The following is a 15,967-nucleotide window of genomic DNA, read 5'->3' on the forward strand; positions in this document are numbered from 1 at the left end:
TCTGACAGGGCTGAGAAACCCCTGGTCAATACATGTCATACTCAGATTTGCCCTCAGAGCATTATAACGTCATTGAGTCCCTGTTTTAGTTCTCATATTTACTTGTGGATAAACTTTCTGAACTGTTACTCTATTCTATTTTTTTAAGCTGTTAATATTAGAGATTTAAAGTAGACTCTTTCTTAAAATCTATACATTTAAAGAATTAGCAGAACCTAAAATGTTCCTTAAAATAATCCAAACATGCTACTTAGCTAAGACATTTACATTCTATTTCATCCTGCATAACAAAGATAATTATGCTTTTTCCCACTGATTTTGAAGCAGATGTTTATATGCAGAAGTCTGAGTCTATAAGATGATCAGTATTAGCTTAGGTTCCTCTAAAGTCTATCTAAATTCTGAAAAATTTTCCAACGCTTCAGTTAGGATCGGTATCCACAATATTCTCATTTTACTAATTGTAAGCCTAAGCAGACGGAGTACGAGACCAAAGGGGAATAAGCATGACGGTCTAGAAATCAGAATACAGGGTTTCCTACCTCCTAGGTCTATATTCAGAGAGGCCTTGGTTGAGGATTTAAAGGTGAAGGGCAGCCTCCCTGAGAGTGACCATGAACTGATGGGATTAAGGACTCTAATGAAAGAAAGGAGAATAACCTGAAAAACAAAGTAAATGAATTTAAATGAAATAAATGGGCAGAAATAAAGGGAAATAATAGATTCAATAGAAAGGAATGTAAAACTCCAAAGTAATAGGACTTGATGTTCTTTAGAGAAACATTTGCGAAATGGATGCCCAGGTTAAACGCTTCCGTGTACTAGAAGGATAAGAAAAACAGGTGACCAAGTAGACTAAACCAACAGCTGGATAAAACTCTCCTACATTACAAGTGTCTGATTAAAAATAAGGTAAGCCAGGTTCCGGCCACAAAGAAATATCCTGAATATAGAGATCAAGCCAAAGACTAAAGCAACACCTGGAAAGAATTTTAGATTAAAGATATTTAAAATTTTTATGATGAGGCCATTTGAATTTATCATAGGTTACAAGAAACTGAAAGAGAATATATTTTCTTTTAGATGGTACTGGGAATATAGCGAAGGACATCTGATAATTAAAAAAAATTGTAATGCTATTTTCTTTTTTAAAGATTGCTGCTCTTGAGAATAAAATGGGACACAGGAGAAGGAAAGCAAAAAAATTAAGGTTGTCAAAGCATCAGGTCTTTACACAGTTTATTTCTTAGGGCACTGAGTTTATTAGGGTAAAGTTTAATAAAATATAATTTGCTGAAGTGACTTAATATTAAAAATGCAAATGAAGTGCCTAGTAATTGGATTTTGTAAAAGAACCGTGGCAACCAGTTTAACGCTTAGAAAGATAGATAAGTAATCACATTATTTGTAGTCAGTATTCATATTGTCTGGGTTCAGTGCATGACACATGATTTTCAGAAGAAAACTATCACCGCTGAAAATCAGTTTGCAAATTCATGTAAGAACACAAAAACTTGGTAACAGCCAGTGTAGCTTAAGAGACACAACCTGTATCAGATCAGTTGATTTCTTCTGTGAGTCTGATAGGTTTTGTGTCTTGAGGAGATAAAGGCAGTGATAAATCTTACAAATAGTTTTGTTTCTGATTCATAGGTCAGATTCATAGACAAGATGGAAACTGAACATTCCATTGTTAGTGGGATGTAGTTACTTGAGATAATAAGGAGGTGGAAGCAATAGAGGGGTAAAATTATATTAATGATCTATTTATAAGTAGGGTAAGTGGGGTTAAATTTTATGGATGACTTGAAAAGCAGAATAGGCAGAGAAACCACTAAATTTGAGGTGAAAATCAGTTTACCCATAGTTGAGATAGCATTAGGTTCACCTCTCATAATATTAAAGAAATTATTTAAAAATTTTATGTACATACACACATATAAACAGCATACATAATTTATTTGAGTTAATTTTTTTCAATCCTTGATAACAGGGCTACACTTAGATCTCTGGAGTCTTATTTCAAAGAGTCAGAGTGCCAAGGAAATTTATTCAAGGGAAATAACATTAATCCCATGAAAGAAGGTTAAATGGAAATGATTCCATTTTAGAAGAAAAGACTGAGTACCAATTTGCAGTTTTTATACAGTGCTATTATATCAAGATTAAAAGTAACCGGCTGGTATCTCTGTCCACTCAGGATAGATAAAGGGGGCAAGAAAATTGCATTTCAGCAAGAAGGATTTAGGCTAGCTCTTTGTGTAACAGGCAATAAAATAGATTCCCCAAGAATATTAAAGAATGGGGTCCTTGGGAGATAAAGATCTTCTACCACCTGTGTCAGGGATTCAGCCAACACCCTGCCCAAGGCGAATAAACCAGACAAACTTGAAGTCCTTCCAAGTGCCTGCCAAAACTATTTACTTTATTTTGGTAAAGAAATTATGTTTGGGTGATTTAGATATTGAAAAAAAACCCCTGTAATTATGCATTTGTATACAAAGAAATATAGAAATCCCTTTTATTTTTTAAACCTTTTATTTAAATGTGGTTTAGAAACAACACCAAAAAAATTTTTAAAGTACACTTAATGTACTGTTCTGTATCTAATTAGTATATTAATTGTTCTGTGAAAATCTTAAAGAGCTGGACATTTAAGGTTCTTTTTGATAGTTTCAAAACCAGAGTCTGAAAACTTTGGAGGGTACATTTACATTAATTTTAAAACTAAATTTGCACATTTTCCCTCTAATTTGGGAGTTTGACTTCATAAATATTAACATGTGAAAACTTCCTACAATGGTTTAAAGTTTCCTAATCCCAATTCTGACTTTGATGATTCATTTTTGTTCAAAGACTATTGCTGTTCAAAAAAAATGGAGGGTGGAGGGAAAAGGGTTGGAGATTAAATGGATTCATTTATGAGAGAAAAATAAAATTAATGTAGTTTGAATGGCAACTGTGTGAACTGCTTGTTTGGAAGATAAGCAAGCTTGATTTTCATTTATTGAGAAAAATTAGATTCATTTCTCACTGCATTTAAAAGATCACTGGAAAAATAATGTCTAATAATTAATTGCTAATTGTTAAATGCTAAAGGCAGTCATATTTCATATAAGGGAGTTGGCAAGAGGTGTCTGTGTTCTGTTTCTCGACATTATATCCTGAATTATATCAACACAAATCACCATCACAGCTGACACTAATTTGCTGCCTTTTAGAAATTAGAGTAGACAGGCCAAGGATAGAATAATCATGTAGATGAAGTACCATCCTGCTATTGGAGGTCACCTCCATGACCCTTTATGAAGTGCTTGCAAAATAAAATTGGGATGGAGAGAAGCTGTCATGATTTCCCTTCTTTTCAAATCACCCTGGACGGCTGACCAGAAAACAGCTTTAGTGTCTAGTGCTATTAATTCATAACCATCACCAGCTCTGACTTAATTAGGGAAGCAATTGAGAAATCAATATACAAAACTTCATAGTGATCAGAGTAGCAGTGACATACAGAAGAGGCCAAAACAGTGAATTTTAAGTAGTGATGGTTACTGGTGGAGACGTGTCCATGCAACACACATGCACAAAACGAGTCATTGTCACCATAGGCACACTCACAGCAGCATGCATGGCCTATGTTAAAAGACTAAGCCCGAAAGTCTTCAACTTGATGAGAATAATGTGATTACTGTACTTTGTGATTCCTTATATCTACTCTGATTTAGTAGAAAAAACCAGAGGTGAATTTCAAGTTTTTAGTCAAATCCAGATTTATCCAGAGGTATGGCCCACTTAAACATTACCCTACAGGAGCTACAGGTCATGCCAGTGATTTCAGACTAATATAGGACACAATTAAAAATGACTGAAATGTAAAATAGAGAAAGAGAAAATGACTCTCATGCATGTACAGTTTATTACTACAGTAAGCTTAAAACCATACCCCCTGCCATCCAGGAACGTGAAACTAGTTTTAAGGAAACAAAAGAGGAACAAGTGAAGTGATACTGTCATGTAGCACTTTGATTACTTTATTTATTCTTGCACTCAAAAATTTTTTTGGCTGAAATAGGCTTATGTGCCTCTTTCACAGTGGAATATATTTAGCTTGATACTTGTTTCTTTCCAAATGGTTTAGATATCCAGGAGGTAATCATTGTCAACCTAGCCTTATACTTCTTGCAGGAAAAAGGAACTCCTAATCTTTTTGGTGACATGGCCGAAAAAGTAACAATGTCTCCAACAAAATCAAGCCAGGATGTCTCCACCAGGCACCTGAACTAGCTAAGGGCCAGCATGATGTTGCATTGAACAGGGCATACAGCAGGCAAGTTAACATGCCAAGTAAAGGGGCACTCTGAGCATCAGATGATGAAATTCGAGTTCGTACATTACCTTTGACATTGCGACCATTGTCTGTTTTGAGCACATAAGGATAAAAAAAGAAAGAAAAATAAAAAAGACTAAAATTATGTTATATACACTGAATTACCTCTGTAAAAACAATCAGAGTAAACAGGATATAAGGACTGAAATGTATCTTTGAAATTAGCATTTTGTACTCTTCAACCAAGTAAAATGCACAAACCAAAAATGCTATCTGCTGTAAGCATGCATTTTCAAATATGTGAAACATTTATCTCACTTAATTTAACTGGATTTCAGGATACAGATTTTATAATTATGACAGTCTGGAGAAAGGCATCTCCAGCTGCCTGCAGTTGTGATAAAAAACTTTAGATCTTGTCAGAAGCCAATTTTAGTAGCAGTTCAACCATCATTTACAAAGAAAGACTGTGCAACATTTGGTACCTAAAGTAAACTTTTTTCCCCATATGATTTAACCTAGTAAATTAATAAGGACAAATATTTCTAAGACAACAGCTTACCTTAATAAACCAACTTGTGTTATTATCAGAATTCTCTTCACTGCCCCTCCCCACAAATGTTCTTCAATGTATATTTTGGAAATACCAAATGGTGCTCAAAGAGTCATTCTTAGGCAAAAGTAATTGTAAGAAATCAGGGAAAGATTTGACTGTTAAAATAATGTGGGAATTTTAAGTTTTTTGTTGTCACAGGGGCTGCAGTGTAATAACTAAAATATTTAAGAAATTCATTTATATAAGCATGGGCTGTTTTCAAGTCTCAGAATGGAGTGTTTTCAGATTTATTTTGAGATTAGCAATCTGAATCTTTAATGCATATTTGCTACTAACAAAATATGCATTACCTGGTTTTGAAACAAACAAGCTTAAAATAAATGAAGTCATGTCAAAACCATTCAAATATATCCAAGATTTGAAAAAATCTGTTCAACATTTGTTGACATCTATGCTACTGCTTTGTATATTTAGAATCTTGGTATATATCGTAATTCTTTCAAAGCTTACAACTGAAGCAATTTCAATAATGTGGTATATTGAATTGCTAGTGTACATTGCCTTTGACAGAGATACACAAAGTTGTGACCTCATGTGACAACTCTGCCCTCTGAGGGACCATAAAAAGGCAAACAGAGATTACAGAGAATTAATTATCTTCATCAGAAGCTTGTCCCCAAAATCATTAATTTACTAATGATTTACAACTGCTTACAAGTAGTTAAAAATTATAACATTGCTTATTACACATAAAGATTTGTAAATTTTCAAAAAACCCGATTCAAGCTGCATCATATGGTTAATGATGCTTTGACATTCTAAGAGCATTCAGTCAGGGCACTGAGGCTAGTTGAGACCTTGTTATTTGTCCATGACAATGTAAGTGCAGATATTAGAGAAAGCATTTGGAGTCCTATAGCAATTTGACGGAGCAACTTTATGTCTGGTCATTCTAATAATAAAACAATTGGTGTTTATATTTTCTATGTCTGTTTTTTATTTCATTTTTCTAATAGTGCATTTTAAAAAAAGTATTTACAAATGTATTCATTTGTGATGGATTAGAAAAAATTCTGGTCCTTCATCATAAATGGTTTGAGCAGTAGAGTTCTAAGGTACTTGATAAGGTAAATTAAGTAAAAGGATAATGTAAACTATTACACACTACTACATTTGCAAATTATTTGAAGTTCTAAAAAGGTAGTCAGTATAGAAGGAAATTTCTCTTCTTGAATGAGGAGGCAATAATCTGAATTCAAAATCTGTTGCAAGTGGGATCTAACCTATTAACCAGTCATATGAATTCATGAAACTAAAATCAGTTTAAAAATTTTTTCAAATTCATGGGGCATTGTCTGTCAACTCTACTCAAATAAAAAAAAAAATTAAGACATTTAAAAAAAAAGTGTTCCGGCTTCCTTTGTCAGTGGCTCACTTTCTAAAATATACCAAATTAGCTACCCTTAGAAGGTGTAGTTTCTTTTCTGCTAATCGGTTATTTATAGCTAAATTTGTTCTAAAGCTGAACTACCAAATACCCTTGAACTATATCAATCAATAGCCAGATGACTGGAGCATCTGCCAGAAAGTGATTTTTTTTTTTTTTTTGAAAATGACACAGCTTGGGTGGAGAAAGAAAATCGAGGATGACTTCATTACTGAGGGTCCTGCATAGAGAAATCCAGAAGTATTAAATCACCTTTTCCCATAACTGTATCAGCAACTGTGTACTAAATAGAGACCACATAGATATGAAGAAAATAAAGTGAGATCATGGAATCTGATCTAACCTATTCAGCACCACTGTCAAACCACAGTTTAAGTCTGTACCACACACTATCATGTATCATTTAAAAGGTAAGAATGTTAGTATACAATAACTCAGGAAAGAAGGCCAATTTCTGAAGTCTGTACAATTCCTAAAGATGCTGACACTAACTGGACTAACTAAGTCGGGCATCTGAATCACCCTATTGGGTTTGTCGCTGTTCAGCCATGGGATTCATTGCTCAAAGATCAAATTTCAGAGGTTTTCAGTTAGGAGATCTTGAGTATGCCATTACTAAACAGTATGGGGGCCTGGATGATTATTCAGTTTGGGAATTGTCCTTGATTTGATTTTCCTTTTGACCTTCTTCAGATCACAGATTAAAATGGATGTGCTAATTGCTTTTGTACAGATACAGTTTCGCAAACCTATCTGTGGAAAACTTCAGTTTTTGTGATATTGACTTATCTCTTCTTGAATTCTTCCTGCCAATTCATTTGCTTTCATCACTTCTGTCTTCTCAACTTCACCATGCCCTTTACATAAAGCTCCCCCACATGATTCAAGTAGGATGGGGTACAATCACTTCCTGTTGCGTGTGGTTTTGAAACATACTTCACAAGCATAGTCCTGTCAATTTCACACCAACATTTACTGAGTTCCTGCCATGAAAAAGGCAATCGTGATTCTAAGGCTACAGATCTAACTGTGCCCAAGCTCCCGCACTGGGGGAGTTCACAGAAACATAGAGTGCTTTGCATATCTAACAGAAATGACAGACTTATAATGTGGAATAAAGGCAGAATGTAAGAAATGCTAAAATATGTGCAAACATTGCTTTGCACACTCAGGTGAGAAATCATTTAATTCTTTTGGTTTGGAAAGGAAAAATGGGTCCTTATGCCTGAGAGAGGCAGAATGAGGAGGGACAAAGTGGAGAAGAGTTATGCCTGGCAGAACAAACTAATGAAGCAAGAAAATGTGTGATACATTTTTGGGAAAAAGCAATTATCTTTGTGTGGGTTTAGAGTGGAATATATAGTAGGGGAAGGAGTCCTTCAGGAGCAGGAAGTAAGGCTTGAATTATAACTGTGGTACCTCGTAGTACCCTACACTGTGCCCAGTGCTTAGATCTATGTTTTAAGAAGAAAACTCGACACCATAGCCGTGATGGTCATGCACAGTAATGGGTATTACAGGAAGAACAGTGGGCCTCTCAAGAACCTGAGCTTGTGCGATTCAGAAAAGTGGGACTGATACATCCATTCAACTGGTACTTTGAATCTCCAACCCTGGGGGAAAGTTCAGTGGGTCCACAGAACCCTTCTACCATGGGAAAGTCTGGTGTGGTGGACTGTGGACTCTGGAGATGGGTGATCCTGGGCGTGAAAGATGACTCTGGTGCTCTGCAACCTTGGACCAGTTATTTATGTAGTAGAAATAAACCTCAGTTTCCTCATCTATAAAATGGGGCTTCATAATAATTTCAAACTCAGAGAGTTGTTGTAAAGAATTAAGAGAGAATTAATGTGTGTCAAGCATTTACATTGCCTCTCACATAACAAATAGTCAGTATATGTTGGCCATCATCATGTTAATGATGATAATAATTTTATAATAATACATAATATATATACGTAATATATAACAATAATATAATTTTATAATAATAATGATGATAATTTTCTCCAGAGTCTTTTGAGCATTGCTGCTTTCACTACTGGCTTATCGAAGAGTGTGAACACCACGAGTCCAGGGAAAAATAAATGAATTCTGATTTGCTCTGACTTTGGTTTTCAAGTTTGGTCTTTCAGGACTCTCAGGGTTTGTTTTGGTTGTTTACCTCCTAAAAATCTCCCCTTCTTCCTTCCTATCTCCAACCCACCCCAAACACTTACAGCTTTCTAATGATGACTCAGTACACTCACATTTTATAAACCTCTTCCTTTGGAAAGATTTGGTTAATAGGCCTGTGAAGGCACACCACTCATTCACCCCAAGGCTCAACTATTTGCTAAATGCAGCAAAATTAATTATTCTTGAGATGATAGTGTCATCACCTAAGCATATGTTATATAAAGCATTAATTAATACTCCATACGGTAGGCAGATAATGGTTATCATACCATTTCAGAAACACAGAAGAAGCCAGAAAAAACCCAAATCACTCACTATGGTTCAAAGAGGAAATCAGTAACAACTCTGAACGTAAGACTCCTAAAATTTAATTCCCATAATTTACTTGCATCTCTTTCTCCCAAGGCATAAGGATTAATGTCAAAATTAAAAACAATACGGAAATTACCTTTCATTCTCCATTAATATGCATTTCCATATTTAAAAAAAACATACCTTCACTGGCATGTCGGTCTCTAAATATGTTCTTGGGGTGGACACTGAATCCTTCTATATCGTGAACTGAAGAAGCCCTCCGTATACTACAAATGCTCTCCTTCGATCTGGAATGAGTCAGCTGGGTACTTGACTGCAGCATGTCAGGGTAGAGTCGGTCCCATTGCCTTTTGGGAGACGAATGGTCCAGAGGTCCAGATATATTCACCAAGGGCGAACATTTGCTAGGCTGTATCAAGGCTTTTGTGTCATCTGCTTCAGAGGGGCTGCAGCTCTCTTTTGTAGGAGACTTGAAGTGCTTCATGGCTACCGAATCATCACTGTGTTTAGATGAATCGATTACGACCACATCAGGGTCTTCTTGTGGTAAGGACTGCTTTCTGTAAGTGAGAACTCTCAGACCAGGGAATTTGAACCCAAAAAGTTTCCCTACAAATGGAAACAGGAAAAAACATTATTACAAGACAAATACCTACAGACACAAACACACACAGTATACATGTGTATAAGACATATTCCTTAAGACAAACAAATGAACAAGTACCATTGACTCAAATTTAAGTACCATGTAATAAAAGTTATTAATCAAAACTTAATTGAGTCATTTACAGTTGGATTGAGGGATATTGTAGAAAGCTTCTGAGACTAATATGAATTGTCACATCAGCTGTAAGAAAATAGTAATATAATCTTATCATGTTTCTGATGGTTAAATAGACTCCAATGACATGAAAGCATTACTTGATGACACGAGATTTCTTATTTCAATAAATTAAAGACATGTTACACATTGTAACATATTACATAGTGTTAAAAACCCTAGACATCCATTTTTAAGGAGATGTGAAGGGCAGAATACAGTTTAGAAAGGAAAAGAAGGGAAGGGGCACCATATGTAAAAGGGACAGACACAGGAGAGATTATAGTGCCTATATGTATGCTTGGGGGACTAGGGAGCTATTGTCCTTGAAGTAAGAGAGAAGAGAATGAGGTGGGCATAAGAAGTTGGGATGACATATCTAAGAGGGTTTGTGTTAGATAATAAATATTGAGTCATGTGCAGATTGGAAAAGTGGGGTCGACAGTGTATGAAAAAAATTCCTCATTCCATTTGGAATGTTTGAAAAGCTTTTGGTTTCAGATAGAGATGTAAAGATAAGAATTTCTTTTTTCCTGATATTTTTTGTTCCAAAATCTGAGAATATGGCATGAAATGTATCTCAGTAGATAATGCTTAGAAGGACAACTAAATCTAACATTAAAAGGTGGGTATTAAAATTAAAATGTTAACTAATAAAGATATAAACTCACTGGCAATAAAAATGAAAATCAAAACAAGGACATATCATTTTCCACTCTTTAATTTAGCAGTAAATTAAAAAAGAACACATAATGTAGTGATGGCGAAAAATGCTGGTGAGCATTCTGGCACTTTGCTGATGGGACTGCAAATTGCTACAAATTCTTAGGAAAGTCATTGTACAATATCTATTAAAATGAAAGTATGTACTTTTCAATCTCATTTATAGGGTAGTACAAACACATAAAGACAAGATACAGTCTGAATATTCATTAGAAGGAGAATGGTTGAATAAATCATGGCATTTTTATAGTTAGGAATCTTCTTTTAAAAAAGTGTATTTAAATAAAAATAGTAATATATATATATTTTAAAATTTTATGTATTTATTTGACAGACAGATCTCAAGTAGATGAAGAGTCAGGCAGAGAGAGAGGAGGAAGCAGGCTCCCCACTGAACAGAGAGCCCGATGCGGGGCTTGATCCCAGAACCCTGGGACTATGACCTGAGCCGAAGGCAGAGGCTTTTACCCACTGAGCCACCCCGGTGCTCCTAAATATATTTATGTCTTGATTAGAATTAGAAGATTATTCAAAAATAGCGTAAAGTGAAAAAGCAAGTTTCATTTTAATATTTATGACCACTCATTAAAAATAATCAAAGTATATATTTGTCCATGTAAGATGTATAACAGTAGAGAAATATGTGAAAGAACACATACCAAACTCATAATGTTAACTGACTAAGTGGGTTTGGAAGTGGGGGAAGGCAATGTATTGCATTCTTCTTTACATGTCTTTATTGTTTGTTACATCAAACATACATTCCGTATATATTTTTTAAAAAATTAATAAGGTAAAACTTCTACTTCTAAAAGAAATGAAGAGATAAGAGAAAACATCCAAACACTATTATATGATTCAAAGCTTTTCCAAGTATCATCTATAAGAAAATGCAAAGTTTCGAGACCCTATTGCCAGTGCAGTTGTCTATGTCCGCATGGCCCCATGGCTTGACAATTACACATTGCTCTTCTAGTCAGTTGGATTCCTGCTTGGAGTTCAGTTAGTTGGAGTCTTTGGGCTATAATACTATCTACCTTCTTATATTCTTAAATGTCATGGGTACCCTCATCTTTAATATATTTATTATAAACTTTTCCTCAGTGCATTGAGGATGGTTTTAAAACATGGAAGAAGAGTCACAAAACTCATGGACTTTTCTGCATTTTATTTAAATACACTCTTCCAATACGTGGTCTTATCTGCACACACAGTTTTAATTCCATATTTAATCCAGTAACTCATAAACCTGCATCTCTAGCCCAGACCTATTCTCTTAGTTCCAAACTTGCATATCTATTGACCTCATTGACAGCATCACTTAAAAGTCTGAAAGACACCTCAAAATCCTGTAGCAAATCCAATCTCATGATCTATCTTTCTGATTTTAGCCCTTTTCCTGACAAACATTTCTGTCCCCCCGTGGACCATAGGCTTCGTGAGGGCAGGGCCCCTGACTATTTTGCTAACCAAATCCCACCTCTGACTGAAAGCCTGAGCATGATAAATGAATTGCTATAAGCAGATCCCAAACTGAAAATGTGCTTCAATTATGACTGTGGAAAATTAGGATATTTAATTGCTCTGACCAACTTAATTACATAATTTTAGCCTTCTGGAATGGCACTGACCCATGTTTACCAAAAAGGATTGATTGAGTAAAACTCAGTAGCTCAGGGAAACGGTGAACTCTCTACCATGCCCTTCGTACCTGATGCAACTCTTATTGTCAATTTCACCTTTTTCAGATGTTATTAATTGCTACCATTCTGGTTTTAGAACATATATACAAATGTCTCAAACTCTTCATTTTATGTAAAATACCTATTACAGAAAATTTTAGAATTGCAGGCTAATCTATTATTATAAGCTTTCATTTGTGGGCTAGTAGTTAACAGTGTTCAATACAATTGTAATTGAATTTATCTTTCTGATAAAAGACATGACACAATGTGCAAACTCCAAATATGTTTACCTTTAAGTTCTAGATTAATAAATTGTAGATGAGAGTAACCAATCTGTGCAAATAAGATTAAGCAACAGTGTACTACAGTAGCTGTTTTGCCGGCATTCTTACATAATTCTACTAACAACTCTTACATGCTCAAGTAAATTGCCAAGTTAAAAATCAGTGAACTGCATCAAAGTCACTTGATTAGTTTTTAATGCACATGGAAGTGACTTATAAAGCAGTTTACAAATCAATTCTGCAAGCTTATTACAATGCACTGGAGGTCAATGCCTACTTTTGTTCATTTTTCATCAGTTACATTACCCTCCTCCTTTAAAAACAATTCACTGCCTTTCTTAAATTAATGACCGCATGAGGCATTTAGTTTGCTCTTGTAGTTTGGTCATATCCAAGGTGGTACAGATGGTCTTTTCTGCATCACTAGGTTCATATGACCATGTTATATTGCATTACAGATTTAGTTGTCTAAATGCAGCTCATCCGGAAAGAATACACATTGAGAATTTTGTTCAATGCTAGCACTTTCAGGCAGGAAATATAAAGCATAGATGAGTATAATCCTGTCATGGTTTTTACCACTGGAAAATACCCTTGTAAGTCAAGTCTCCACATTGTACTAGATTTGCTTTCTAACTTAAACAACCAAAATAGATACCATTTAGCCTTTTGTTTACTGTAACATTTGACAAATCTGAAATAAGAACAACAAAATAAGAGTTTTTACCAATTTGTGCACTCTCCCAAATAATTTTAAGTACTGATAAACTGCTTACATGAACAGGATTTTCATCTAAGATGTATCTAGTTTCTAACACATATGGATGAACTACTGCTATAATATCTTTCTCAGAACATGTCACTTTTAAGAAGCTGCCTAATATAAGTTTGGAAGCTTCATCTTTGCATATCCTGTATCATATTTAACTGAGATCTTCGTACTTCTCACCCATGTAGGCACACAGATAATCTGTCATTGTTCTCTTTAAAAAGCCTGGAATTATGACTCCTATCTATCTATCTACCTATCTATCTATCTATCTGGATATAAATATCCATATTGAGGATCTAATGAGAATCATAACTCTCTCCTAAATAAATATAGAAAAATGCATACACAAAATTCTGTTTTTGATATCAGAAAATGAATAACAAAATCCCTCTCCCTGAAGGAAAACCCTTCTACTAACCTTCCCAGGGGTTCCCTGGGATTAGCTGACTCTTAACATTCCTTCCAGTTCTGAGTTTCTTTACATATATATGCTAGTCATAGTTTTCACAAAATTATAATGATCACAGCTGCATTTCTACCCAATCTCCTATGGTAATGGGACTTTAGAATATAGTTTTACTAAACTTTTCAGAATGGAAAAGGTCTCATCAATCTGAACTGCTATTTCTCTTTCTTTCTTATCTTCTCCTCTGGGAGCTGGTTCTTATCTACTTGAATTTGGAAGAAAACAATATTTCTAATTTAAGAATTGATTTAGGAATATTAGAAATAATATTTTTTTCAGAAAAAACAAATACTGGGACACCCGGGTGGCTCAGTGGTTAAGCCTCTGCTTTTGGCTCAGGTCATGATCTTAGGGTCTTGGAATTGAGCCCCGCATCAGGCTCTCTGCTCAGTGGGGAGCCTGCTTCCTCCCCCCTCTCTCTCTGCCTGCCTCTGTCTACTTGTGATCTCTCTCTCTGTCAAATAAATAAATAAAATCTTTTAAAAAAACAAACAAACAAGTATTTCCCAAAAGTCCTCCATATATTTCTAGTCATTGAATTTCCTCACAATTACAAATTCCCAATCATTCTCTTAGTTCAACTTCCTTTCTGCAAACTCTTAGAACTTCGATTATCTAATAATTTTACTATGAAAACCCAGTTAAATATAGACCAGAAACAATTTATTCTTGCTTGGTTTTCCATTGAATTATGGACTAAAAAGTAGAGAGACACTTTAGTTCAAGCAGTCATGCAAACTAAAAGATATAGTTGGGTATCAGGAGGAGACACACATGGGTGAAGGGAATGGGTATATTATGAAGGCCCTGAACAGAGATATTTCATCTCACAAAAGAGTAGAGGAGGTCAGATCCTGAGAAAGGTCTGTGCTAAAAGCTTTCTGGGGAGCGTTCTCAGGAGGTACTTCTGAGAAAAAGGAAGAAGACAGGATTGGGCAGAGGAAGTTAAACTCTTATGCAAATGTGATGGGGTTTCTGCTGACTCTCTGTTCTTCAGAGTGATGCTGAATTCAAGTCATGGTAACTGGCCTTTGTCTCCCTGCATAGCTAGTCTCGTGCTACCCCATGAGAAGGTCCATAACCTATGTAAGGCAGTTCCCTGTCTTTGACTACAATTCTCAATGAGGAGCAGAGCTGTGGACCCTCAGTAGCCAATATTCACAGCAGCAGGGTGAGGAAGGTGTCTGGCTGAGTAGCACAGTATCCACAGTGCAGAAAAGGAACAGAAAAGGAACAATAGCCAGATTTTGGTCTAGGAAAAAACCCTATGATCTAAATTAAGTCTACTATCAGCTATTATCACACAAAATAAGGATTTGTGAGTTATTGTCTACATGCCTTTCTAAAATCATGGTATTCACACATCTGACACTTAAATTGCAAGCCTTAAAAATCACTGAGATTTTCTCCAGCCAAATAGCTCTGTATGTGCAGAAAAATGACTTTAATCTCTGAGTCAGAGAGAGCAATAGATCGAATCTGATGGGAGAAACAGGGAAGGTAATTGATATATCTGCCTTGTCTTTTTAGGGAGGAATTTCCATAGAGGCACTCTGCAAGGAGATGAATCTTTCTTACTCCTAAGTGTGTAATGAGTATATGATACTGCCCACAGGCTGCTAGAACAACCCATAATATTGTCAAAGAAGACAGCAGTTGGCAATTAGACTGGGAAAAAGGATCACTCAGTGTGAACTCAGGGCTGACTTGATTAACTTGAGCTGTGGGTGACGAACATGCAGTACAGTCAGTGTGGTCCTAATGTTAGTGACCAGAAAAGATCACCAGGAAGTCCATCCATCTAGTAAACCTGAAGGTAAATTTGGGACACTTTAAAGGAGCAGATGTGGTCAGTAATGCCTTGAAAGGCTAAGACTCTTGGGAGATTTCCTAGGATGAGAGATACCACAGAAAAAGCAGCAACTTGCAATAAGGTGGTAAGTGTAAAACCAAATTAGACTCTTGAAGCAATGTGAGTCCTGACCCACTAGGGTAAGGCACACATGGGTGGAAGTGGGGGAAGGTAGTGCCGCAGTAGCAGTTAGACAGCAGTTACTGTCTGGGAGCTGCAGCAGCAGCAGCAGCAGCAGCAGCAAAGAACTTCTGGAACAGGTTCATAAATGCTGATGATGTCTGAGAGATACTGCTTTCATCCTGGCCAGGTCATCGTGAAAGCAAAGAAGCAGAAAAGACAGGTTTGGGATAAGGGAGATCAGGCAGAAAACAGGACAGGGTGATGGGCTGCTTTTAACTACCCAAGGTTAAAATATCTCAGTGAAGAGGGATTGGAAATGAAAACAAATGCCATCAGAAGTATATTTACCTAATAAGGTGTTTATGTGATAACTACGTAATACATGAATGTTTCATTCATCGATACTATTATTGTGTTTC

The 15,967-nt window shown here is 35.7% G+C and overlaps 1 protein-coding gene across 7 annotated transcripts in view; it reads right to left on the minus strand.

Annotated features, from left to right (window-relative positions):
• KCNH7 (potassium voltage-gated channel subfamily H member 7) overlaps positions 1-15,967 on the minus strand; it is a 494,539-nt gene that overhangs the window by 127,494 nt on the left and 351,078 nt on the right. For 5 of the 7 annotated variants that reach the window (XM_032355758.1, XM_032355757.1, XM_032355761.1 and 2 more), the window contains exons 4-6: positions 9,004-9,432; positions 4,396-4,416; positions 3,944-3,967 (exon numbers count right to left, since the gene is read on the minus strand). In XM_032355758.1, coding sequence (XP_032211649.1) covers positions 3,944-3,967; positions 4,396-4,416; positions 9,004-9,432 — 474 coding nt within the window. The remainder of the gene's footprint in view (positions 1-3,943; positions 3,968-4,395; positions 4,417-9,003; positions 9,433-15,967) is intronic. The other 2 variants (XM_032355759.1, XM_032355760.1) reach the window with 2 other exon arrangements.

The sequence above is a fragment of the Mustela erminea genome, chromosome 8, assembly GCF_009829155.1.
Source record: "Mustela erminea isolate mMusErm1 chromosome 8, mMusErm1.Pri, whole genome shotgun sequence".
NCBI classification, from domain to species: Eukaryota; Metazoa; Chordata; class Mammalia; order Carnivora; family Mustelidae; genus Mustela; species Mustela erminea.